The sequence below is a fragment of the Myxocyprinus asiaticus genome, chromosome 15 (assembly GCF_019703515.2).
Source record: "Myxocyprinus asiaticus isolate MX2 ecotype Aquarium Trade chromosome 15, UBuf_Myxa_2, whole genome shotgun sequence".
Classification (NCBI taxonomy): Eukaryota; Metazoa; Chordata; class Actinopteri; order Cypriniformes; family Catostomidae; genus Myxocyprinus; species Myxocyprinus asiaticus.
The window spans coordinates 27,222,992-27,248,613 of NC_059358.1; the positions used below are offsets into that span (position 1 = coordinate 27,222,992).

General features: G+C 38.1%; 2 protein-coding genes across 3 annotated transcripts in view; one reads left to right on the forward strand and one right to left on the reverse strand.

Moving 5' to 3' along the window:
• Positions 1-2,607, forward strand: part of LOC127453020 (sodium/potassium-transporting ATPase subunit alpha-3) — a 35,798-nt gene extending 33,191 nt beyond the window's left edge. Inside the window, exon 22 of the mRNA XM_051719004.1 lies at positions 1,206-2,607. Within this exon, the coding sequence (XP_051574964.1) occupies positions 1,206-1,234 (29 nt within the window). The 3' untranslated portion in view covers positions 1,235-2,607. The remainder of the gene's footprint in view (positions 1-1,205) is intronic.
• A 17,626-nt stretch (positions 2,608-20,233) lies between these two features.
• LOC127452777 (prenylated Rab acceptor protein 1-like) lies at positions 20,234-25,610 on the reverse strand. Of its 2 annotated transcripts, XM_051718484.1 has the most exons (7): positions 25,595-25,610; positions 25,334-25,447; positions 23,076-23,156; positions 22,534-22,746; positions 22,069-22,166; positions 20,784-20,885; positions 20,234-20,686 (listed from the first exon to the last, which is right to left on the reverse strand). In XM_051718484.1, exons 3-7 carry the CDS (start codon positions 23,144-23,146, stop codon positions 20,598-20,600), a joined length of 573 nt encoding a protein of 190 aa, XP_051574444.1. In that variant the 5' UTR covers positions 23,147-23,156; positions 25,334-25,447; positions 25,595-25,610; the 3' UTR covers positions 20,234-20,597. The 2 variants fall into 2 exon arrangements, with proteins under 2 accessions (XP_051574444.1, XP_051574443.1); XM_051718483.1 differs by lacking the exon at positions 25,595-25,610 and having other exon boundaries at positions 25,334-25,566.
• Positions 25,611-25,622: the final 12 nt, after the last annotated feature.

Genomic DNA, 25,622 nt, shown 5'->3' on the forward strand with positions numbered 1-25,622 from the left:
GAGATGGAGATTGGCTCATGTGCTGCGAGTTTATCACAGATAATGGCTAAAAACAGTTAGGCTAAGTAATCCCATTGTCATGAGGACAAACAGTATTTTTTTAAAAAATAATGCAGAATACGGTTTCATATTTTTAATAGAAACATTTATAGCCAAATGAGTCTGTCAGACTGAATTAAAGGTAATAGATCAACATTGGTGAAATGCTCCAACACCTGAAATATGATGCATTTTGATAATATTACACTAGGAAAATACCTGATAAAACTTCAAATAAGTGGCCAGAATGTACCTGCTGTCTTATATTCACATTTTTATTTATTTTTTACATTTAGCATAGGCTATCTTATTTATTATTTACTTTGCTATTGCAGAGGCCTATACAAAATTATTGTATGTTTGTAAATCTGAAAAAGAAAATCACCAAAAATTGGGGGGAAGAGGGGTCAAGGGGGGTCTTGTAAATTTTCTCAGAAGGGTGCTTACTGTCCAAGACTTTGAAAACCCCTGTTCCACAGTATAACAGCAGCCTCTAGAGGTGAAATGAAAACACGAAGGAATCTCACATGATTTGCTGTATCTAGATCTTTTATCATTGACAATATTCATCCATATTTTTATCCTCACTTCAATGGATATTTTGTTATTTTGATTAGATAATCAAGTATTCTCCATTGAAGCGAGAGCATGCAAAGAAAAATGCAACTATATGGAAACCTTCTTCGTCAGCACATGCAACGTGTCTCCAACTTCATATTTTGTGAATAATAAGAAAATTCTTTATTCCTCATTAAACCTGACCTGGTTAATAAATAGGCTATAAATAGGACATGAAGCCCTAATTTGGTAAATACTTAAATGCAGATTATTGTTGTGGAGCCAAGTCCCCGTCATTAAAAATAAGAGTCCTGGTGTGTTTCGGCTTGTTTACAGGTAAATGTCCTGTGTTATGCACCAAATCATCAGTTGGTCGGGTTATTATTTGGGTTTTGGTTGATCAATAAACTGTGTGTGGGATTTTATTTATTTTGGACTGTTGTAGGCTCTATGTCTGTATCCGTCACAGTATGAAAAGATTAAGATTTCTTTTTTTTCGCCCAATTCATTTTTGACCAGTTGGAACATGCAGATGATTAAATTATTTAAAACATACAGTACATAGGCATTTCTTAGAGCATTTCTCACTCTCTATCTCTTTCTTGCAGGATGGGTGGAAAGGGAGACATACTATTGATCAACCTGTTATCTTCTTTACTCACATTCCTACTTCTTCCATTTTGTTCTACTTCTCTCCCCAATCAAGACACACAACCATGCTCTCCTTCCCCATTCAAAGCGACAGCAGCTTAAAGCCAATAGCACGTCTCCCCCAAAAAGGAAACCACAAAGAACTCTTGACCGTTCACCATCACGCCCCTGTTCCCTATAATATTCTTTGCATGTATTTTCACACAGCTGTGTACATAAAGTCTACTATATATCTTAAATGGCAGCTGCATAATTAGTATGTAGATTCGAGAGGAGTTTTTGACACTAAAAAGGGAGTATGTACACCCGCCTAATATAAAGGCCATCCCCTTCATTTCTTCTTCCTGTTCCTCCAGTCATACACGGATACAGTGATCACACAAACCTGTTGTTGGATTCCACTACACACCTGTTGACTCTGTTTAACACTCTGACTTTCTCTGTTTTAATTACATTTTGTTTAATAGTTTTGCTTGTTAGGTCATTTTATGTTGTTTGATTAGTAAGGGAGGTAACTCAGTCACTTTGAATAGTTTATATAATTTTTATTTTCCATTGAAGTTTGATGGAAACATGTTAATTCTGTTTCCCACATTGGCATTCTCTCTATCTCTTTCAGTCATTCTTTAATTTTTCTGCTTCTTTCTGCCTTTGTGTGTTTGTTTGATCCACTGCTACAATAACCCCAAATGTTTTAAATACACTCAGTGTGTTTTTGGAAAAATGTAAACAATACCACATCTGATTAAAACAAATAGAGACATAATGAAAGAAAGCAATACTGGAAAACCAGTAAAAATTGTTAACTTGGATGTTTTAACTTAAATGACTGAAACATATCAGACAAGTCCATGTTTAATATCAGGTATCGCACAGAAAACTAGTATGATGTTGAACAGCGTCTGTGGAAAACAATCTACTGCCATTATGGACCTAAACACACCAGGTTTTATTGTCTCCCCCCGTATGTCAGTTTTCACAGATCTGCTACAGATGTTATCTTCCCTAATACAAACATGAAGGTAGAAATCTGAACCACATATTTTTCCAAAGATCACTCTTGAGAGACCAATTTTTGGCATAACTAATTGATTTGTGTAACAGATTGAGCCTGGTGTGTGAGGGTTCCAAGAAATCGGGGTGAAACAGCATCAGGTCTTGTGGTCTGTATGTGCATGCCTGTCTGTGTGTATGCATGTGTGAGGTGAGGGACAGTGCACTGTTGCAGCCAGTCATTGGCTATGTTCATCTGACAGAAGTGTGGATGTTGAAACTAAAGACAGAAGAAAAAACTACTGATAGAAAACTGGGTCTGAATGAAGTCAACTCCAATAAAACATCTAATACATTTAATACTAACTAGTGATGTAGGAGTCTTTATTTCTGGCTCCCTTTCTCCTGTATCTCTATCTCTGTATATCTAAGCAATCTCTTACAAGAGAGATGTTTTATGAAAAAGCATTGAGAATGTTAACATGAGATTTGATCATTGAAATCAGTTACTTGAAAATGAGAACCAGATCTTTTCTAAATGGTTAGAAGCTCCGCAGAAAACTACAGATTTCCGCAGAATCAGAATGTCAGTTGTTCATAAATTTCTACAAGTACCCTGCATCTAGTGTCCTTTATTCAATTTTTGGCTAATTTGATTATGCTTTTATGTTACCAATAAGACTGTAGTACTCTCTGCTCCATGTAACATATTTTACATGTTTAAGTCTACACTAAAAAAATATTTTAAGATTTATGCATTTCATTTTAATAAAAATAATTACAAAGAATTAAATAGAGTAATCTTTAACTAAATAAAATGAAAAAACCCTAAATATATTTTATTCATTTAGTCAAAAATTACACAATTCAGTTTGATTGAATTTTGTAATGCAACTGAAATGCATACACCTTTAAAAAAAAAAAAGAAAAAAAGCAATACTGTGTGTGTGTGTGTGTGTGTGTGTGTGTGTGTGTGTGTGTGTGTGTATATATATATATATATATATATATATATATATATATATATATATACATACACACACACACACATACAGTATATGGATTTAGCAAATTTCTACAAATGTTCACCCCAAAAAATGTGGGAAAAGTTTGCAGATTTCATCTGGGCCTGCTCATAGTCTTAGCAAATTCTAAATGAAATGGGTAACACTCATTTTATACATTTACATTAGTAGAAAATATACTATAATAATAGTACAGTAGTTTTTATGAATAACATTTTTAGTATAAATTAATAAAAACGTGGTATTTATGTTTAAGTAAACATAAATATGTACTAAAATATAAATACATGTACTGTATATATGTTTTTTGTGTTATATTTAAGGTTTTTATACGTTAACATAAGTTTAATGCAATAGGTATCAATAGCTAACAATTAATAATAATTTTTTGCAGCATGTATTAATCCTGGTTATGTTTATAAATACAGTGTTAATTTATAAATATACTATTGTTCATTGTTAGTTCATAATGCATTAACTAATGATAACATACTATGAAACTTTAAAAATGTTAGTATATGTAGTAATTAGCATTAACCAAAAAAATTCTATCACCAAAACCTACATTTAAAATGAGATAAAGGTATTATTTATATATACCTACATAAAACCCACATTTTTATGTAGACATGGGAATTGAATACTTGAATAGAATGTAAAACTTTATTTTAAACACAAAGGTTATTGTACCATACAGAATGGTATAAATTGTTTATTTTATATATATATATATATATATATATATATATATATATATATATATATATATATATATATATATATATATTTAAGCAATATCTCATGAGCAAGAGTGCGATATGGCCCTATATCAGCACTGCTGTGATTTGACCACAGGCCAAGTGCCACAGGTAATCACAATAGTGCTGATTTAGGGCCATATAGCACGATTGCGAGTTTGATATTGCTTATATACAACAGTTCAATGAACAAGTACATTTAAAAAATTGAGTACGGCCACAAAAAACGCATTTGTGCATGGAACTATTCTTACGTGACGGATCAGAATCTGCCATTGCTAGTTCAAACCAAATGATGCGTCCAAGCCTTCGTTAGTTATTCAAAAATGTCACTTTAGAACTAAAATCTAAGCTTGGGCTGTTTCTAACAAGTTATTGGAGAAAAAAGGATGTGTGTGTGTGTGTGTGTGTGAGAGAGAGAGAGAGAGAGAGAGAGAGAGAGAGAGAGCGTGTGAGATCACCTGTTGATGATGCTGTAGTCTGTTAGTCAGCTTTCTGGAGATAATGTCATTTTGGTGAAATGCATCCTATTTTCTCAGTGGAAAAATAGCTGTCCAAGCGGGGGTATTCCTCCCTATTATGCGGTACCTGGTTCGCAAGAGTCATTCACTATAGAAACCGCAATATCCTCCGCCATTTTGTCCTCTCCAATGTGGAAAGTCCAGTAAGAGGTAAGCGCCTTGAGTTTGTGTACTTAATCAGTCTGTTGTGTCTCTCAGCTGTGATGAGCCTTAATGTTGAAGTTGGTAGTTTAAAGCCATTTAAAGCTATTTTCTTGCTTTAGTAGTCAGTGGCGAATTCTCAGGGCCAGCAAAGCATTCTCTGCTGGCCTAACATGCCAAATAAATATTTTTCATCCTTTCATTCTCAATCACCTTTTTGCCTATGTATTTTTAATCACTTTCCACTCTTAATTAATCTACAAACAAATAGAGAAAAACGAAAAGTTTATCCAGTCAGAATTTATTCCTCGATGCTTATAAGCAAAGTGTGACAACTGTTTCACAAATCGCATGCCTGAAGCAGCGCGTGAGTCTGAGCTCCACCCCCTCAGGCCTTCAAATGAATGCAAATGAATGAGCAACTAAAGTCAGATTGTCAGATTCATCAGCCAATCAGATTGATTTATTTGTTCTTGGTGGGTGTGATCTTTAGGATATGTCCCGGTTGAGGCCTTCTAGCTGGCCTTGAGTGACGCAATCACGCTTTAAGTGACGTAATTTGAAAGCGAAGAGCGCGAGATCATCATCACTCTCGCTATTGCCATTGAGAAAGAGATCCTAATGGATTTAAAAACACGAGATGTTCTGCATGACTGTGATTGCTTAATTTATTAAACAGGAAAGGAGGGCTGGTTTTCACTTCAAATAAATTGGTATGTGTTTTTGCATTGTTATAGCAACATCAGGAGTTTTCTAAGTGTAAATTAGGCTGCTGGAGCATTCAGTTTCGGATCAAGTTTTGAAAAGTAGTGCTGCTTCCATTCAACTCGGAAAGTCAGATTTTACAACTTCCTACTAGGAAAATTGCAATGGAATGCATCTTGAAGTCAGAATTACAACTTGTAGGCTCGTGCAGAAATTCTCAACAATTTCGCCGAGATGCAGGGGCATGATGTCACACAAACATGTCGACACTCAGGGAGATATACAAAGTAAGTCATAAACATTCACTTTATTAAGTAATATCGATAAATGAGTTCAAGTTTCCACATTACATGATATTAAAGCTTGTTTAACAAACGCCTGCAGAAACAGGTGTATTAAACATTATAATCTCTTTTGATAATCGTACACCTGTAGCACAAATGCTAGCACTGCAGCATTGTTTATCAGTTGGGTTGCTAGGAGACATCTCTAATGAGAGTCAAACCCCTGCTAAGCTAGCGGGAGTGTTGCGGTTTCGAATATCGGGGAATGGAATGCATTTATGGTCGGAGATATCAAGTAGGAATATCCCACATCCAACTTGAATGGAACGCAGCATAACCGTGTACCCTGACGAAACAAAATTTATTGCAAGCAACATTTAAATCACAAATAATATTAGATAGATTTTTCCCGATATTATAGACCTCCTTGGTAGATTCATATGAAAAACTATATTAAATGTGGACTCTTCGGACCAAAAAACACAGTTCCACTGCTCTACTTTCCATCTAAGATGAGACAGAGCCCAGAGAAGTCGGCAGCACTTCTGGACAGTGTTGATGTAGGGTTTCTGCTTTGCATAGTAAAGTCTTAACTTGCATCTGTGGATGCAGCAGTGAGTGGTGTTGACTAACAAAGGTTTACTAAAGTTACCCCAAGCCCATATTCATGATATCCATTACAGATGAATGATGTTTTTTAAGACAGTGACATCTGAGGGATCAGAAATCACACACATTCAGAAATGGTTTTCGTCTTGCCCCTTACGCACTGAGATTTGACCAGATTCATTGAATCTTTTAACTATATTGTGCACTGTAGAGGGTGAAATGCCCAAAATCATTCCAATTTGTCTTTGGGGAACATTGTTCTCAGAGTGCTGGATTATTTGCTGAAGCATCAGTTGGCAAATTGACAAGTCTTGAACGATCCTTGCTCTTGAAGGACTAGGCTGTTTTTGGAGGCTCCTTATACAGTATAAAGTACTATGACACAATTGCCTCACCTGTTTAACATCTCCTGTTTCACATCGCCTTGTTATTTCAACTCGTCAAATTGTTATTAGTCTTAAATTGCCCCAGTCTCAACTTTTTTGTTGCAATCATCTGAATTGAAATTACTGTACATTTTCAAAAAAACAATGCAATTCACAAGGTAAAACCTCATATTATGTGTAGTTGTGGTGCTTGCAATATAGCAAAGGGTAAATATAATTACAAATCACTTTTTGGAATTGGGGTTGTATATACACTGATCAGATACAACATTAAAACCACTGACAGGTGAAGTGAATAACATTTATTATCTCATTACAATGGCACCTGTCAAGGGGTGGGATATATTAGGCAGTAAGTGAACAGTCAGTTCTTGAATTTCATGTGTTGGAAGCAGGAAATAAGGGCAAGTGTAAGGATCTGAGCGACTTTGACAAGGGCCAAATTGTGATGGCTAGACGACTGGGTCAGAGCATCTCCAAAACGGCAGGTTTTGTGGGGTGTTCCCGGTATGCAGTGGTTAGTACCTACCAAAAGTGGTCCAAGGAAGGACAACCAGTGAATTGACGACAGGGTCATGGGCGCCCAAGGCTCATTGATGCGTGTGGGGAGCGAAGGCTAGCCCGTCTGGTCTGATCCCACAGAAGAGCTACTGTAGCACAAATTGCTGAAAAACTTAATGTTGGCCATGATAGGAAGGTGTCAGAAAACACAGTGCATCACAGCTTGCTGCGTATGAGGCTGCATAGCCGCAGACTGTCAGAGTGACCATGCTGACCCCTGTCCACCGCCGAAAGCACCTACAATGGGCACGTGAGCGTTAGAACTGGACCATGGAGCAATGGAAGAAGGTGGCCTGGTCTGATGAATAACGTTTTCTTTAAGATAATGTGGACGGCCGGGTGCGTGTGCGTCATTTACCTGGGGAAGACATGGCAGCAGGATGCATTATGGGAAGAAGGCAGGCCGGCGGAGGCAGTGTGATGCTCTTGGCAATGTTCTTGATATTGATTAATATAAATTAATATTATTAACTCCTTGCTATCCTTAGGACATGTCCCAAGAAACTTTAAAATGGCACAGCTTGATCCTGGAGAACTGGCTAATTACAGACTGATTTCAAATCTACCATTTATGTCAAAAATACTAAAAAAGGTAGTGTCCTCCCAACTATGTTCATTTCCACAGAGAAATGGTATATATGAACAATTTCAAGATGTAGGCCCCATCACAGTACAGAGACTGCACTTATCAGAGTTACAAATGACTTGCTCTTATCATCAGATCACAGCTGCATTTCTCTTTGTGCTTTTATTTTTTTTTTTTTTTTTTTTTTGTGATTAACATTTGTATTGATTCATACAATAAACAAAGAAAGCAAAACAAATATACACAGAATCAATATTTAAGCCCCACCACTACCCCTTCCCCTCCCAATCCCTGACCATACCCTACCCTAACCCCCAACAAACATTCCTGTGGTCACACATGAGTATACACACACACACTGTTCTTCTATTCTAATCTTTTCTATTTGCAAAAGTAATGTTTGGGAGTCTAACATTTATATTTCCTATTGACACACTAAAGCTGAAGATATAAATAACCATCTTAAGACAAATGCTTTTGTGAAACATCTTATGTGCCTAAGACTTTTGCACAGTACTGTGTAAATATCTCTCTCTCTCTCTCTCTCTCTCTCTCTCTCTCTCTATATATATATATATATATATATATATATATATACACACACACACACACACACACACACACACACATATACACTACCATTCAAAAGTTTGGGGTCACTTGCCTGAAATGTTTCTCATGATCTTAAAAATCTTTTGATCTGAAGGCGTATGCTTAAATGTTTGAAATTATACTGAACAAAAATATAAACGCAACATGCAACAATTTCAAAGATTTTACTGAGTTACAGTTCACTTAAGGAAATCAGTCAATTGAAATAAATTCATTAGGCCCTAATCTAATCTAATCAATGCGTATGGAAAAGTTCTGGGATCTTTTATTTCAGCTCATGAAACATGGGACCAACACTTTACATGTTGCGTTTATATTTTTGTTCAGTGTAGTTTTGTAGACAGAAATATAATTGTGCCAACATATTAATTTATTTAAATACAAAACTAAAATTTTATAAAAAATACAGTAAAAAAAAAGTTTTTGAAATGGATGACTTGGACCGAATAATTAAGAAAAGCAGCCACTAAGTGCCCAGCATATAGATGGGAACTCCTTCAATACTGTTTAAAAGCATCCCAGGGTGATACCTCAAGAAGTTGGTTGAGAAAATGTCAAGAGTACATTTCAGCAAAATCTAGGCAAAGTGTGGCCACTTTGAAGATGCTAAAATATAACATAGTTTTGATTTATTTTGGATTTTTTTAGTCACAACATAATTCCCATATTTCCATTTCTATTATTCCATAGTTGTGATGACTTTACTATTATTCTAAAATGTGAAAAAAAAAAATTATAATAATAATAAAGAATAAGTGACTCTAAACTTTTGAACGGTAGTGTGTGTATACATATATATATATATATATATATATATATATATATATATATAAATTATAACTATACCTCTCTCTCCACTGCCCCTCCCCGAGAGCCCTCCAAGAATGCTAGATAGTTGCCCCATTTCCCAACAAATGCATCCAAGTTCCCCAGTCTTCTAGATGATGCTTCCTTGAAAGCTGCCACCTCTGTGTACCACTCCTGAAATGGGGGCACTCCAGCCAACTTCCATCCCCTTAAAACAACTTGTCTGGCGATCATAACACTGGTTAGAATTTTTTATGTTTATTCCCAATATTGATGACCGCCCATCGCCTAAAATACAGAGTCTGGGGCAAAATGAAATTTGAGTGCCCAATACGTCACACATAAAACTCTGAACCTTCAACCAAAATTCTTGGATCTTAACACACCACCAAAAAACATGGGTTGTGTCTCCATCTTCTGATTAAATCGCCAGCAGGTGGGTGTGTCTTTAAGACCAAGCCTATACAATAGGGCTGCACCTAATGATTATATTTTTTATCGATTAATCTAACGATTCTTTTTCCGATTAGTCGATTAATCTAATGACTAATTTGCAGATTATTCTAAAGATTTTTTATAATTATTACTTGATTAATATAACAATTAATTAACCCAAAATAAATATAAAAAACTTGTTTCATTAATATTTCAATATTTTATTAAATCATCTTCTCTTAAACACAAACAAATGTACAAGAAATAAAGTGTGCACTGCAGGGCATTATTCTGCAAAAAAATAGCCCTGTCTTAACTGGTAATCTCCATTTTACAGTCCAACATAAAATCTCTCCAAAATAAAAGTAAGAACTTGTTCAATTCAGTTCAACTTATAGCAATCCAACAACAAAATAAATGAAACAAATGTAAAATTCAAGTCACTTTCAGAAAGAAAGAGGATTTTGGTTTTCCAAAAAGAGGACACCTTTTTTTTTTCGCCTAAAAATAGGCGAAACATATCCTAAAAAATTTCCAACATTCTATTGAATGTCCATGTACTAAAATAAAATATTTGATGTCATAAGTGTACCTTCATTAACTATTAGTATTATTTTGAATGGCCAGGGAAAATGAAGCAATGTGATAATAATTTTACCTGGTCGCAAAAAGTAGTCCGTTAATTTACCTGATAAACTTTCACCTTTTGCTGACCCTTTATGCTTTGCAGAACTAATGTGTGCTTCTAAATCACTTGCACCTTTAATAGCAACTGACACATAAGTGCCAGCTTTACATGTCATACATTCTGCTTCCCACGGATCTCGACCTGGACGAAAGCATGGGAGTTTTGCGCAAATCTTCTGTAAATTTGCACTTTCGTTAGGGCATTGTTTCCACTCAGCTGGCATTTGCTGCTACTGTCAAGCAACTGTTTGATGCCGAACACAACAGCGATTCGCGCGTTCACGGAGAGATTGTCAGGCAGGAATTTGGCCAGTAGTTGCTGCAAGCCTCTTATAATTGACCAATTGGTGTGCGAGAAGGCGGGACTTACAAAGAGGGGTTAAAGCATTGCAAATATGCGCGCACACACAATGAAGTATTAGACCAGATGCACATCATAATGCAACTAAAGCCAAATCCCGGACATTTTTGCAAATTTAGAAATCCTGGCCGGATGCTTTTTTAAGGTCTGAAAAAGAGGACATGTCTGGGAAAAAGAGAATGTATGGTCACCCAACTTTAGCAGCGGTGCAGAAATTACTTTTAACATGGGGGCGATGAGGAAACATTTAGAAAATCAATTTTAAGTGACTACTACTAACAGAAACACATGTTGTAATACTAATATGTCATGCTTGGGTGGGAACAAAAAGTAAACAGGACTTACGGTGCTGCCTTGCTGCCATCTTGACAAAGTGCTCCGGGATGCTTTCGCTTTAAGTGTTCGTTCATGGCGGTTTTACTGCTGTGATAAGCCATTTCCAATTTGCATGGATTACACAGCACCACATTGTTGGGTCTCTGGCTAAAATACTCCCACGCTTTAGACGACCGTGGGCGAGTTTTTTTAGCTGCAGCTTGTTCTTCGGGGAAATCCATGCTTAAACCGGGCGCTGTCATTTTAATTACTCCATTGCGACGCGCCGACGCATGTTATGCAAATCGACGTATTTCTGTAATCGATTACGTCGATGAATCGTCCCAGCCCTACTATACAATCTAGAGGGGGTCCAATAGAATCGATGTAAAATCTTGAATTGCATAAGGCGCACCCTTGCATCTCTAGATGCAGACTTGACCTTTTTTAGAATCCTAGCCCACACTTCCTCCTCCAATACCAAGTTTAAATCTTTCTCCCATAATCTCTTGAGAGAAGTTGAAGTTCCGTCCCCCAGACTCTGAATTAGCAGAGAGTAATACACTGATGCCACATGACCTTTTCCAAAAGCAGTAATCACCACTCCCAGAGTATCTGCCACTTTAAGGGGCTGTATGCTACTCCCAAAAATAGTACAGAGCAGGTGGTGCAGCTGTAAATACCTAAAGAGGCTGAGATCTTGGAATCCCAAAATGTTGAACCAAATTTTCAAAGGATCTCGACACTCCACTCTCATATATGTCACTTAGTGTATTAACCTCCCTCACAATCCACTCTGACCAGCAGAAAGGGGACTTATTAATACATCATTTTCAGTTCAGCCATATGCTTGAGACAATATTTAAATAAATGTCCAAATTAAACACACTGGACACTTTTGTCCATACCGAGTGCAAATGTGAGATAACAGGGTGTAACATCTCCGATTAGTTTAATAGAAAGGCTTTGCAATGGCAAAATAGGGGCAAGAATTTCCTGTTCAATACAAAACCAGAGAGGGGCTCTCTCAGGTGGAAGTGACCAATGAGCCAAATGTCTGAGACAGAATGCATAATAATAAAACAATCTTGGGTAGGCCTAGCCCACTTATGTCAATCGGCCAATGCAATTTACTGAAATGTAATCTGGGACATTTACCATTCCAAATGAAGGACTTCGCTATGCTATCAAATTGCTTGAAATAAGAGAGGGGGACATCTATAGGAAGAGACTGTAGCAGGTAGTTGAATTTTGCAATACAATTAATTTTAATAACAATAACCTTCCCAATCATAGATAAATGTAATGAAGCCCACCTGCCCACATCGGTCGAAAACCTTTTTATTAAAGGGTCAAAATTAACTCTAACTAAATCACACAAATTTGCTGGGAATAAAATCCCCAAATACTTAATGCCCTGTATGGGCCACTGGAAAGCAAAAGCTTATGTGCCACACCTTCCGCCACCACCCCTGGAAAATCATCCTCCTTTCTTATCGTGGCTGCTAATGGATCCAGGCAAGACAGAACAATAATGGGGAAAGAGGGCAACCCTGCCGGGTGCCCCTATCCAGAGTAAAATAATCTGAAATTAATACATTTGTTTGTACCACTGCTACCGGGTGTCTATAAAGCAACTTAATCCAACCAATAAAAGTATTCCCGAACCTGTACATTTCCAAAATCTTAAAAAGATAATCCCACTTTACCGTATCAAATGCCTTTTTGGCGTCAAGTGAGATGGCAGTGAACGGAGTTTGAAGAGCTACGGCCCCGAATAAACCCCACCTGATTTATGTGTATAAGAGATGTCATAAATGTACTTAATCGGTTAGCCAAAACTTTCGACAAAATGTTAACATCTAGCTGGATCAGGGACTTTGGAAGGTAACTCTTACACTAGCTTGGATCTTTGTCCTTTTTAAAAATCAGACTGATCCGGGCTTGCGTCATGGTTGGCGGAAGCTTTCCATTCTTTAATGATTCCTTATAAACTTCTAGCAAAAGTGGAGCCAATTCTGTAGTATAAGATCTAAAAAACTCAGCAGCAAAGCCATCTGGCCCCAGAGACTTGCCTGTAGGCAAGGCCTTAATTACCTCGCCAAGCTCCTCCAAATTTATCTCAGAATCAAGAGACTTTTTTTGCTCAGCCGTCAGTTTAGGAAGATCTAATGGTTTCACAAAGTTTCTAATATCCTCATCAGTAGAAAAAGACATGGACCTATAGAGATCAAGATTCTTTAAAAGCATTGTTAATAACAATGGCTGAGGTAAATATTTCACCACCAGCAGATTTCACTGAGGGAATGGTAGAAAAAGACTCTCTCTGTTTTATATATCTAGGCAGAGGTTTCCCTGCCTTGTCCCCCGACTCAAAGTATGACTGTCTTGCCCTGAATAGCCAAAACTCCACCTTCCATGACAAAATAGTATTATATCTGTATTTCAGTCGGGTCGATTCTCTGAGACCATCAGACAACATTCGGCACTTCAGCTCTGTCTCGGCACTTTTAATATTCCCTTCCAACGTTCTTGTGCTTTGGATTTTTTGGTGAATGAGGCGTACTGTATGATCCGGCCCCTAAGAACCGCCTTAAGTGCCTCCCAAGTCACACCCACAGAGGATACTGAGGACCAGTTGGTCTCCATATAAACATTGACTTCAGCCTTTAACATTTGTTGGAATTCAGGATTTTGCAAAAGGGATACATTAAAGCGCCAATTATATGATTTCCTTTTCTCCATATGTGGCAACACCTCTAAACTCACCAGGGTATGATCTGAGACTAAAATGTTTCCAATTGAGCAATCAACAACAGATGAAATGAGGGACTTGGATATTAAAAATAAATCTATTCTAGAGTAAATCTTATGGACTGATGAAAAAAAATTTATAGTCCGTACCAGATGGGTTCAAAAGTCTCCAGATATCTGTAAGACCAAGATTTTTACACATCCTGTGAAGTGTCAGTGATGCTCTAGAGGGCTAACACACTTTTGCTTCACAATGATCAAGCACTGAGTCCATCAAAAGATTAAAGTCTCCTCCCAATATTATATCATGAGGGGTGCCAGCGTCATGCAACATCCCTTCAAGATCTATAAAAAAGCCCTGATCATCAACGTTAGGTGCGTAAATATTAGCCAAAATAAGGCTTTTCCCCTGAATTTCTGCTAAAACAATAATGTCTCTTCCTAATTTATTTTTAATCTGTTTGAGACATTTAAGAATTGTATATGCTTACTTATCAGTGCAATGACTCCCCTGCTCTTACTTGAGCCAGCACTAAAGAAAACATGTCCACCCCATATCTTCCCAAATTTTTCAGCTTCCTGCGGGGAAAGATGCGTTTCTTGAAGAAACACTATATCATATTTCTTATGCTTAAAGGAATAGTTCACCCAAAAATGAAAATTTGCTGATAATTTACTCACCCTCAGGCCATCCAAGATGTATCTGAGTTTCTATCTTCATCAAAACAGAATTTAAGATTTTTAGAATTTCATTTCAGGCCTCCTCCTTTAAACAATGCAAGTGAATGTACTAAATTTTTTTGATGGTCCAAAATGCATATTTAGGGTGCATCAAAATAAACCACATGACTCCAGTCGACAAATAAAGTTCTTCTGAACACAAACAATTGATTATTTTTAGAAACAAAACAATACTTATATACTTTTTAACTACAAATGTTCACTTCCGTAAATCTCTGTGAGGCGCACTCATGAGAGGGATGACGTAAGCTCGTTGGTAAGGTCGTGCGTGGAGGAGGCAGGAAGCGCATACAAGGAATTTGTCTTGGTGACAGACAAAGACAAAATTACCAATCAACTCACAATTAGGCTGTTTTAGTTAGGTCTGCCGGAACTAGAAACATCTATCGTGATCTATAACTCTGCATAAAACTGAATGACATCTACGCTAATATTATTCTATTTGTTTCCATGTCTCAACCTCGGGATTCATTTCCCGAGGTTACCGAGGTTCATATACCAATTCCAGCTCCGTTTCTGCTTGGTGTCAGACTCCACTGCTATGTGTCTCTGAGTGATGATGATTAAATGCAGCCAGTGCTAGCCAGACATCACTTAAGTCTTTTACAGTGGACTTCAGAGGATGAACTGATGCCAAATCCAACTGTAAGACATTGGATACTTCATATGCCACTGCCTGAACCTTGGGCTTAGGATGGACCCCACCGAACCTCACTGAAATGACCTGCTGGTTGAACTGCGATACACCTCATTGATCTCTTCCTGCATCACCTTTGTCTATTGATGGACTACACTCTTGAAATGGAATACATACAAACAATAGTATGCAAGAATAAACACCATGGGACCACACAGCCATCATACCGCTCAGTTAGGAGATGCATTCTGTCTCCTAGAGATGAACGTAGTTTGGTGCGAAAAGTGCAAATCAATCCCAGAACAACAGCAAAGGACCTTGTGAAGATGCTGGAGGAAACAGGTAGACAAGTATCTATATCCACTGTAAAACAAGTCCTATATCGACATAACCTGAAAGGCTGCTCAGCAAAGAAGAAGCCAATCCAAAACTGCCATAAAAAGCCAGACTACAGTTTGCAAGTGCACATAGGGACAAAGATCTTACTTTTTGGAGAAATGTCCTCTGGTCTGATGAAACAAAAATTGAACTGTTTGGCCATAATGACCATAGTTATGTTTGGAGAAAAAAAGGGTGAGGCTTGCAATCCGAAGTACGCCATCCCAACCGTGAAGCATGGGGGTAGCAGTATCATGTTGTGGGGGTGTTTTGCTGCAGGAGGGACTGGTACACTTCACAAAATAGATGTCATCATGAGGAAGGAAAATTATGTGGATATATTGAAGCAACCCCTCAAGACATCAGCCAGGAAGTTAAAGCTCGGTTAAAGCTCGGTCTTCCAAATGGACAATGACCCCAAGCATACCTCCAAAGTATTTGCAAAATGGCTTTAGGACAACAAAGTCAAAGTATTGGAGTGGCCATCACAAAGCCCTGACCTCAATCTGATAGAAAATTTGTGGGCAGAACTGAAAAAGCATGTGTGAGCAAGGAGGCCTAGAAACCTGACTCAGTTACACCAGTTCTGTCTGGAGGAATGGGCCAAAATTCCAGCAACTTATTGTGAGAAGCTTGTGGAAGGCTACTGTGGCATGGGGGGGTGTGGTCATGTGTCTGTCTGCGGGAGAGGGAGAGTGGTAAAGCTCGTCACCTAGGCTGTAATTACTCTTACACCTGTCTCTCATTATAGTGATGGCAGAGGGAGACTTGATAAGGCTTGCCAGAGCATCAGAGACGGAGAGAGAGTGGCTCAGAGCAGTGGTGTCTGAAGAACCAGCAGCTAAACAGAGACTGTTTATATTGAGAGCCCTATTTGAGTTGGCCACTAAGAGCCTCAGTAGCGGTTCTAGCTTGTATGGTGCCCTGGGTGCATATATATATATATATATATATATATATATTAGTTTTTGTTTGTTTGCCATGTTTTTTTGTCACTCTTTCTCGATCGGTTTCACCAGGGATGAACTGCTGAATATTCGGCAGAGCATACCTGATAATTTCTTGCCAGTGTTTGATTATTCAGACGTTTTATTAGACGTCTTAGTTGGAGGTGCTGCGGTGCTCTACAAGCGATCCAAAAGGCGCACACAAGGGAAGAGAGCCAGCACACTTGTGAAGCTTCGTCAACGCAGCTTTAGGACTCCGCTGCCGAGTATTCATATGGCGAATGTCCGCTCCCTCGCCAACAAAACGGACGAACTACTTCTGCTCACTTAAACAAATAAGGACTTTTCTAACTCCGCTGCTCTGTGCCTCACAGAAACCTGGCTGAATGAAACCATCCCGGACAGCGCGTTTCATCTGCCGGGCTTCCAGCTGTTCAGAGCGGATCGCGTTGCAGAATGTACGAATCCTGATGATTTCGTCGTGAGAGTGTGTTGGAATCATCGGGGAAAACGAGAGGCGGTGGAACATGCATTTACATCAATGAAAGTTGGTGTACAGATGTAACAGCATTGAAGAAGATGTGCTGTCCTAATTTATTAGCACTCTTCATCAACTGTAAGCCTTTCTACTCGTGAGTAGAAACTTTCTAACGAGTTCCTCGTTTATTCTGGTGAGTGTTTATATCCCGCCACAAGCGTGCGTTAACGCAGCGCTGCAACAGCTGGCTGATCACACCACAGACACAGAGCAACAACACCCGGACTCACTTATTATTATTCTGGGAGATTTTAATAAAGCTAACCTCACCCGTAAACTGCCAAAATACAAACAACACATCACATGCCCCACCAGAGACAGAAATATATTGAACCACTGCTACACCACTGTAAAGGATGCATATCGCTCTGTCCCACGTGCAGCTTTAAGACTCTCTGATCACTGTCTGGTTCATCCTCTCCCTACCTACAAGCAGAAACTAAAATCAGCTAAGCCTGTAGTATGGACTGTAAAGAGATGGACCAATGAAGCAGAGCTGGAACTACAAGTCTGCTTTGACTGCACTGATTGCAGTGTTTTTGAGGCTGCAGCCACAGACCTGGACGAGTTCAGAGATGCTGTGACATCGTATATCAGTTTCTGTGAGGATATGTGCATTCCTACTAGGACATTTTTATCATTCAATAACGATAAACCATGGTTTACAGGAAAACTCAGACAGCTTTGTCATGTCAAAGAGGATGCTTACAGAAGTGGGGATAAAATATTGTACAACCAGGCCAAAAACACATTGACTAAGGAAGTCAGAGTGGCTAAAAGAAGCTACTCTGTAAAGCTGAAAAAAACTATTTTCAACCAATGATCCTGCATCTGTGTGGAAAGGCCTAAAAAGCATTACCAAATATATGACACCTCCCCCTCACTCTGTAGAGAGTCCACTAATGTCTGATGAACTGAATGTGTTTTAATGCAGGTTTGAAAAGCCCAGCCTCACACCCCTCCCTCGCTCTGATCTTCACTTTACACACCTCCTGGAACCCCCCTCCTTCCCCCTCCTGCTACTCAATCTGCACTTATGATCTGTGAGAAGGATGTGTGCCTGGGCTTTCAGAAACAAAAGACTAGGAAAGCATCAGGCACAGACGGTGTTTCACCTGCCTGTCTGAATGTCTGCTCTGACCAGCTGGCCCCCATCTTCACACAGGTCTTTAATAGATCACTGGAGCAGTGTGAAGTTCCATGCTGCTTCAAGCGCTCCACTATCATTCCGGTCCCCAAAAAACCCAAAATCAGGACTAAATGACTACAGACCAGTCGCTCTCACGTCTGTGGTCATGAAGTCGTTTGAGAGACTGGTTTTGGCCTACCTGAAGGACATCACTGGACCCCTGCTAAACCCCCCTCAGTTTGCTTACTGAGCAAACAGGTCTGTGGGTGATGCTGTCAACACGGGACTGCATTATACCCCCCCCCCCCCCCCCCCCCGAAGACTCTATAGTGAAGAAGGCTCAGCAGAGGTTGTACTTCCTTCGCCAGCTGAGGAACTTCAACCTGCCACAGGAGCTGCTGACACAGTTATACTCGGCCGTCATTGAGTCTGTCCTGTGTACATCTATAACTGTTTGGTTTGGTTCAGCCACCAAATCAGACAGGGAAACTATAATGGACAGTCATGACTGCTGAGAGGATTATTGGTGCCCCCCTGCCCACTCAACGGGACCTGTACATCTCCAGAGGAAATGTGCAGGTAGAATCACTCTGGACCCCACACACCCTGCCCCCTCCCTCTTTGAACTGTTGCCCTCTGGCCGGTGCTACAGAGCAACTGAGCGCCAGGACATCCAGGCACAAGAACAGTTTCTACCCTCAGGCCATTTTCCACATGAACAATTAAACTGCCTCAGGACTCCCCCATAGTGCAATGATGTAAATAAATATCTCATGTACATATGTAAATCCACTCAGATTTAATTCAATAACTGTACATACCCCTACCTTGCACATACATTACCACTTGCACATGTACACAGAATGGCCTATGTTATATGTCCTATTATTTGTGTCTATTTATATTCTTACCTTGTTTTATATTCTGCATCTCACTGTAATGTTCTGTGTGCACTTGTTTCTCCTATCACCAAAAAAAAAAAAAATCCCTTGTGTACACGAGAACACTTGACAATAAAGCTAATTCTGATTCTGATACAGTATACGCCAAAGACTCTTAATATGTTGACTTCAGCACTCCCCATTCAATTATAAGTCACTGCAAACTACTGACTTGCAAAGCTGGGCTGCCCAACACATGCACACACAGACACACACAATCCTAACATCCCCTGGGAGAATGCTATGGGCTCACTGCAGTGTTTCTCTTCCTCCCTCCCTCCTTACTGCACTGCTGTAATGAAATATCGATCTGCTGCTCTTGTTGCAGTGTTTAAAAGGAAAGGTAGATCCCATCGAAGGTTATCATTATGGAAACTAAAAATAAGATGGACTGTCACTGTATTTGTCATAAAGAACAGGTCACATAAGTCAACTTTATGTGTGATGGGTTCAAATACCAAAGAAAGAGAGGATAAGATGAAAAGACGCAATAACTACTTAGTAAATAAAAGAATACTAAAGCCAGGGTCACTCGAGTTGTTTTCTGCACTGCACGGTGATAAAATAAAAATATTACATATTTTACAGATTGCTTTTCTTTATTGCATCTTCCATTAATTAATACAAAAGAAGTAAGTCATACACAAAATGACAAATGAAACAAATGGGTCCATAAAATGTGGGAACAAAGGCAAATAAAAACCCTTCCACTGGGAATATTGGTATTATCAGGAGTTGATTACACAGAAAAGAAAGAATACACTTTTTCTTTGCCATGTAACAAGGGCAAGTGAGATAACGGTCCACATGAGTCAAGTCTAGCTTATGAAAAATGGTTATGGTTATATAATGACTGGTGTCTATATATTGCTGAATTTATCAAGGGAGTACATTCTTGTTATCTAGGTGCATGTTTTTTCCCCCCTTCTATTAGATGCATAACCCATTTTTGTCTCTGTGAAACTTTTCCTGATATTTGTCCTCTAGACCCAGATGTTATCAAAATCTAAAGAAATATCAACTTTTTTATATTATAATACTTCCATTTTCAATTGAATTCATTTGTCTAATGATTTACACAACACATGTTGTCCAAAATAGCTTTACAAAGAGTAGTGCCTTAAAAATCTCACAGGTAAATTATAACTTTAAGCTTTTGAGTTAGGCGTATGCTTTGGGTCACAGTAAGTTTGGTTTGTGTTTTATTAGAGGATGTTGATGAAGTAAATAATATTATTTAAGTATCAAATGAAAATGATCTCCATTAGGTACCATTCTGAAGGCATTTGAGGTCTTTAAATGTGCTTGATCTGTCTTGAAAGTCAGTTTAACAGTCTATCCTTATTTCATTTGCTGGTTTGTCTATGAGTATGTTGATATTGTTTAATTTATTGATGCATATTACAATGCTGTACAACAAATATGTGGCAATATAAATTATGAGGCAAGACATTTCAGGTTAAAATGAGACAAATGTTCAAAGGTGAGAGGTGTCCTTTTAAACAGGTTCCATGAGCAGCTCCTCCACGTCAGAAGACTCCATCTCACGAAATGCTGCATGCGAGCCAATAACAGCCAGTGTGGCACCTAAATGAAAGGAATCAGAGAGGTTCAGAGAGAACAGAAGCAGTGTTTGTGAAAACCACTGCATACAGTGGGGTGAAGGAAAAAAAAAAATACTAACCTAGTATCCAGAACACAGCTGCTCCCGCTCCAGCTAGCCAGAACACAGGGAAGGAAACTCCTCCTGCTAAACCTAACTGGTGTCCCTGTGTTAACTCACGGCCTGAGAAACAAAGGCGAATGAGAGAAAGAGAGGTGTGTGTGTTTAGGTGAGTGGGCAGATTAGAACAAATCAAACATTCATCCATTACACTTTACATGATCTAACACTTTAAGCCAAGCATTTTCAACCAGGGGTCTGTGGACCCATAGGGGTCCCTGAAGATACAACAGGGTGTCAGTGGAGAAGGTAGGCCCAAAAAAATAAATAAAAAAAAAATAAAACCAATACTAACTAATTTTCTGATTCAAGAATTAAAATAATATAGTAATGTTATTTAAAGGAATAGTTCACCCAAAATGAAAATTCTCTCATTTACTCACCCTCATGCCATCCCAGATGTGTATGACTTTCTTTCTTCTGCAGAACAGAAACTAAGCTTTTTAGAAGAATATCTCAGCTCTGTAGGTCCATACAATGCAAATGAATTTTGATCAGAACTTTGAAGCTCCAAAAAGCACATAAAGGCAGCATAAAAGTTATCCATACGGACTAGTGGTTTAATACATGTGTTGTGAAGTGATCCAATTGGTTTTGGGTGAGAACCAAACTGTAACTCCTTTTTTTTTTTTTTTTTTTACTGTACATACATTGCAGTCTCTATGCACGTTCATGATTTCAGGCTCGATTACACTTTCTACTTGTGTATGACGCATATGCAGAGCACTAGATGGCACTAGAAAGTGTAACTGAACTTGAAATCATGATTGCCAAGGAGACTTCTGATTTCAATATTTATAGTAAAAAGGGAGTTACAGTTCGATATGTTTTCATCCAATCACTTCAGATCAATTTTTGGATCATGTGGATTACTTTTATGCTGCCTTTATGTGCTTTTTGGAGCTTCCAAGTTTTGGTCACCATTCAGTTGCATTTTATGGACCTACAGAACTGAGATATTCTTCTAAAAATCATAATTTGAGTTCTGCAGAAGGAAAGTCATACACATCTGGGATGGCATCAGGGTGAGTAAATGATGAGAGAATTTTCATTTTTTAGGTGAACTATCCCTTTAATGTTACAGATAACAGAAAAGATCTTAGCTGTTTTATTATTATTATTATTATTATTATTCTGGGGGTCTAGGGGTTAGCTGAGATGTTTAAAACCCCTGCTTTAAGCCAAAAAATCAAATAACCCATATGGACACAAATACAATCCCTACAACAACAACTCACTCTCTTACCAAAAACAACCAGCTTCTTTTCCAGTGTTTTCAAGTGGATTATATAGAAGGCACCAGAAAACACTCCCAATGCAATCAACAGTACTGGGGAACTGAAACTGAAGGAGAAGAAAAAGAGAAAGAAACTTACTCAAATAACAAACTGCTAATAAGTGTCTTATTTGAACAGCACCTTGTTAACAAAGTAAACATTCACAGCAAAAGTAAGCCTTCCAGATGGCCGCTCGGAGGAAGAACATGCCAGACTGAATGTGGACTTTTACAGAAATGTAAACACACACCCATGTCATGTGTACATAAGAATAGAGGATAACACCATTACAACACAGTGCCTGACATCACTTTCTTGTTATTGTAACAAAGTCTCTTTATATGTATCACAGTGGAGAAGGTGCATTCATATAAAGTAAAATATTTGTATTCATAAATTCAGATTATCTTTAGCATTTTGAGGCAGTTCTTTACATGCAGTAGAGGATGAGTCCCAGGAAGATGAAGGTGTAGTTGCTGTGGTAGGTGTTCAGGTTTCTCACCACACGTTGGCAGAGCTCTCCAAAATGTTGGGGTTTGGAGAACTTGCGCTGATCTACGAAGCTGCCCCACGGACGGATAGCCTTCCGCCTGCGATCCAACCAATCCTTAATCACATTACCAGACAGACCTTTGGGCAGCCACAGCCTGAGTGAGACAAGAAGATAGAAATACTTGAGTCACAGCATACATAAACAGTATAATAACCACTTACAAATACAATGTAGCATAACAGTATAATAAATCTGTGTTAACAGTACAGACTAATAATACATGATTATATGATTACGTGATGATGGTCATCACATTGGACCATTTAAGATTTAAGAATAATACTATACAAGGTCAAACAAAAGAAAAGGATTGAAATGAAAGGGAAATTATCAATTGCATATTTACATGTACATGATTTAAAATTACAGATGAAACATCGCTGGATTCCTGAGCATAAGTCTTCTATAAATCACACTACTTACCTCCCCACTATTCCTGCCCCAGGAAGCTGCTCCGTCTCACTGCTAAAGGGGTCGCTCGTTTTTCCATCCATCACCACATGCCTATTTACACACACATAAAGTACCTTAATAAAGGGAACATACAACCGATTTAAAGGAATAGTTCAGCCAAAAATGAAAAATCTCTCATCATTTACTCACCCTCATGCCATCCCAGATTTGTATGATTTTCTTTCTTCTGCTGAACACAAACGAAAGACTTTTAGAAGAATATTTCAGATCTGCAGGACCATTCAATGCAATTGAATGGTGACCAAAACTTTGAAGCTCCAAAAAACACAAAGGCAGCATATAAGTAATCCATGTCTTCAGAAGCGATATAATTGGTTTCGGATAAGAACAGACCAAACTATAACTCCTTATTCAATGTAAATGTTGCCATTCCAGTCTCTAGGCACCATTATGATTTCAAGCTCGATTACACTTCCTAGTGCTTGACGCATGTGCAGAGCGCTAAATGGCACTCGAAAGTGTAATCAAGCTAAAACCATGATCGCTAATTTTACGTTTTGTAGGAAAAAAGGAGTTATATTTTGCTCTGTTCTCAGCCAAAACTGATTGGATTGCTTCAGAAGACATTGATTAAAACCACTAGAGTCTTATAAATTACTTTTATGCTGCCTTTATGTGCTTTTTGGAGCTTCAAAGTTTTGGTCACCATTCACTTGCATTGTATGGACCTACAGAGCTGAGATATCCTTCTAAAAATCTTTGTTTGTGTTCAGCAGAAGAAATAAAGTCATACACATCTGGGTTGGCATGAGCGTGAGTAAATGATGACAACATTTTCATTTAAGGGTGAACTATCCCTCTTAATTCTAGTGAATTTCCAAAGCTATTCAGAGATACTGAATACCCTAGAAGAATCAGTAGATCATATAAGGTGTACGGGCATGTGTGTCCTTAGTCTTATATAGTAAGAACTGTAGGTTCTGTCTCCCATGGGACATTCCATCATTTTGATTTCCATTGTTTCATCAATTAGAGTTTCTTCTGTCTATTTGCATTACTCTATGTAGTTCTCAAAATGGGCAAGGGGTTAGTTTTCCATTAGAAAAACTGATTTACTGTGCATTCTCCTACAGATTTCCTATGCAGCTAAGTGCATTCATTCCTAAAATCCCACCAAAAGATCAGTTTCAGGCTGCAGATGATGTTTGGACCACTCAACATGTTTGGCAGACAGGGGACGATGGTAACCAGTACATAGACTCAGAATTTATAATGTATAATTTTATTATAACATGGTTGGCAGTGATTGGACGTTGCTGGCCATTACTTTGAATCAGAATTAATTATGCTAATTTCTGATTGGTAAAATGCTTCAGCACTGGCTTTCACTTGTTTGTTTGACAGTGCAATGAGAGAACATTGAGGTTTTGTTGTCAAAGTAGAAAAAAAAAAAGAAACGTAACATAAAAGTTAAATCAAATCAAATCATTTTTTTTATTTGTGCTTTTCCTAATACACATTGTTCCAAAGCAACTTTACAGAAAATCTGCTGTGACGTAACCAGCACTCCTGGAAACACAAAGAACAATTTAGCTTTAAAATTTCACAACTTAGTCCTGCTGTCCACGTATGTGGATATCAGTTTTTAGGAAAACTATTTGCTCTAGAATTTTTTTTTTCTATTTATATATTTATTTATTTATTTTCTGTTTATAAGACGCTACTAGTTACAAGTCAAAAAATGAAATGGAAAATGCACACAGCACTCACGCTCGGGTCTCAGGAGGTTATTAACTACTTTTCAGTTAACCACTTGTTACTGGTGTCTGTCCACAATTTGACATGATCATTTCTTTTGTAACAAATACCTTAAATTGAAATAAATGTCTTACTTAAATTATATAATGTGAGCTAATGGAAAATCGACGTCACTCAAGGGCTGGTCAGAAGGCTCAGAATCCACAAAGAGGAAGAATCAAGCAGAACAAGTTTGTAACGCTGCTGCATTACTTCAGCTGTTTCAAAACATACTAGACGATTCACTTCAATCATCAAAAATTATTAACTTTCCGTCTGTTAGACACAAAACACTCCCCAAAGTTTATTTATCAAATCTGTCAAGGAACCAAACAGGTGCTCTTTACCAAATAATGTTAATTTCCTTCGAAATAAAATGAACGTAAAATCAAGAAGCGACAACAAAGTCTGATGGCAAAGCAGTTAACTGCAAGGTACGAAATACATATAAAAATAAAAATCTTACTTACAGTACTATGTCTAAATGTTTCCAGTGTGTTGATGAGCGGCGAATATGATGTGGTTAGTGATGGTAATGATCTTCTTCTTTAGACGTAATCATGAGTCAAACTGACGGCCGCCTCCTAGTGACACGGACCAAAACATCAAGGTAAATAACGTGACTTTAACGTGAGTAGCAATTACATATATTGTATTATAATATTACTTATATTATTATTACTATAATTTTAAAGACGTTTTCTGACTCTTTTTGTGAACTACTAATTTACCCTCCCCAATATGGCGACATTCAGTGGA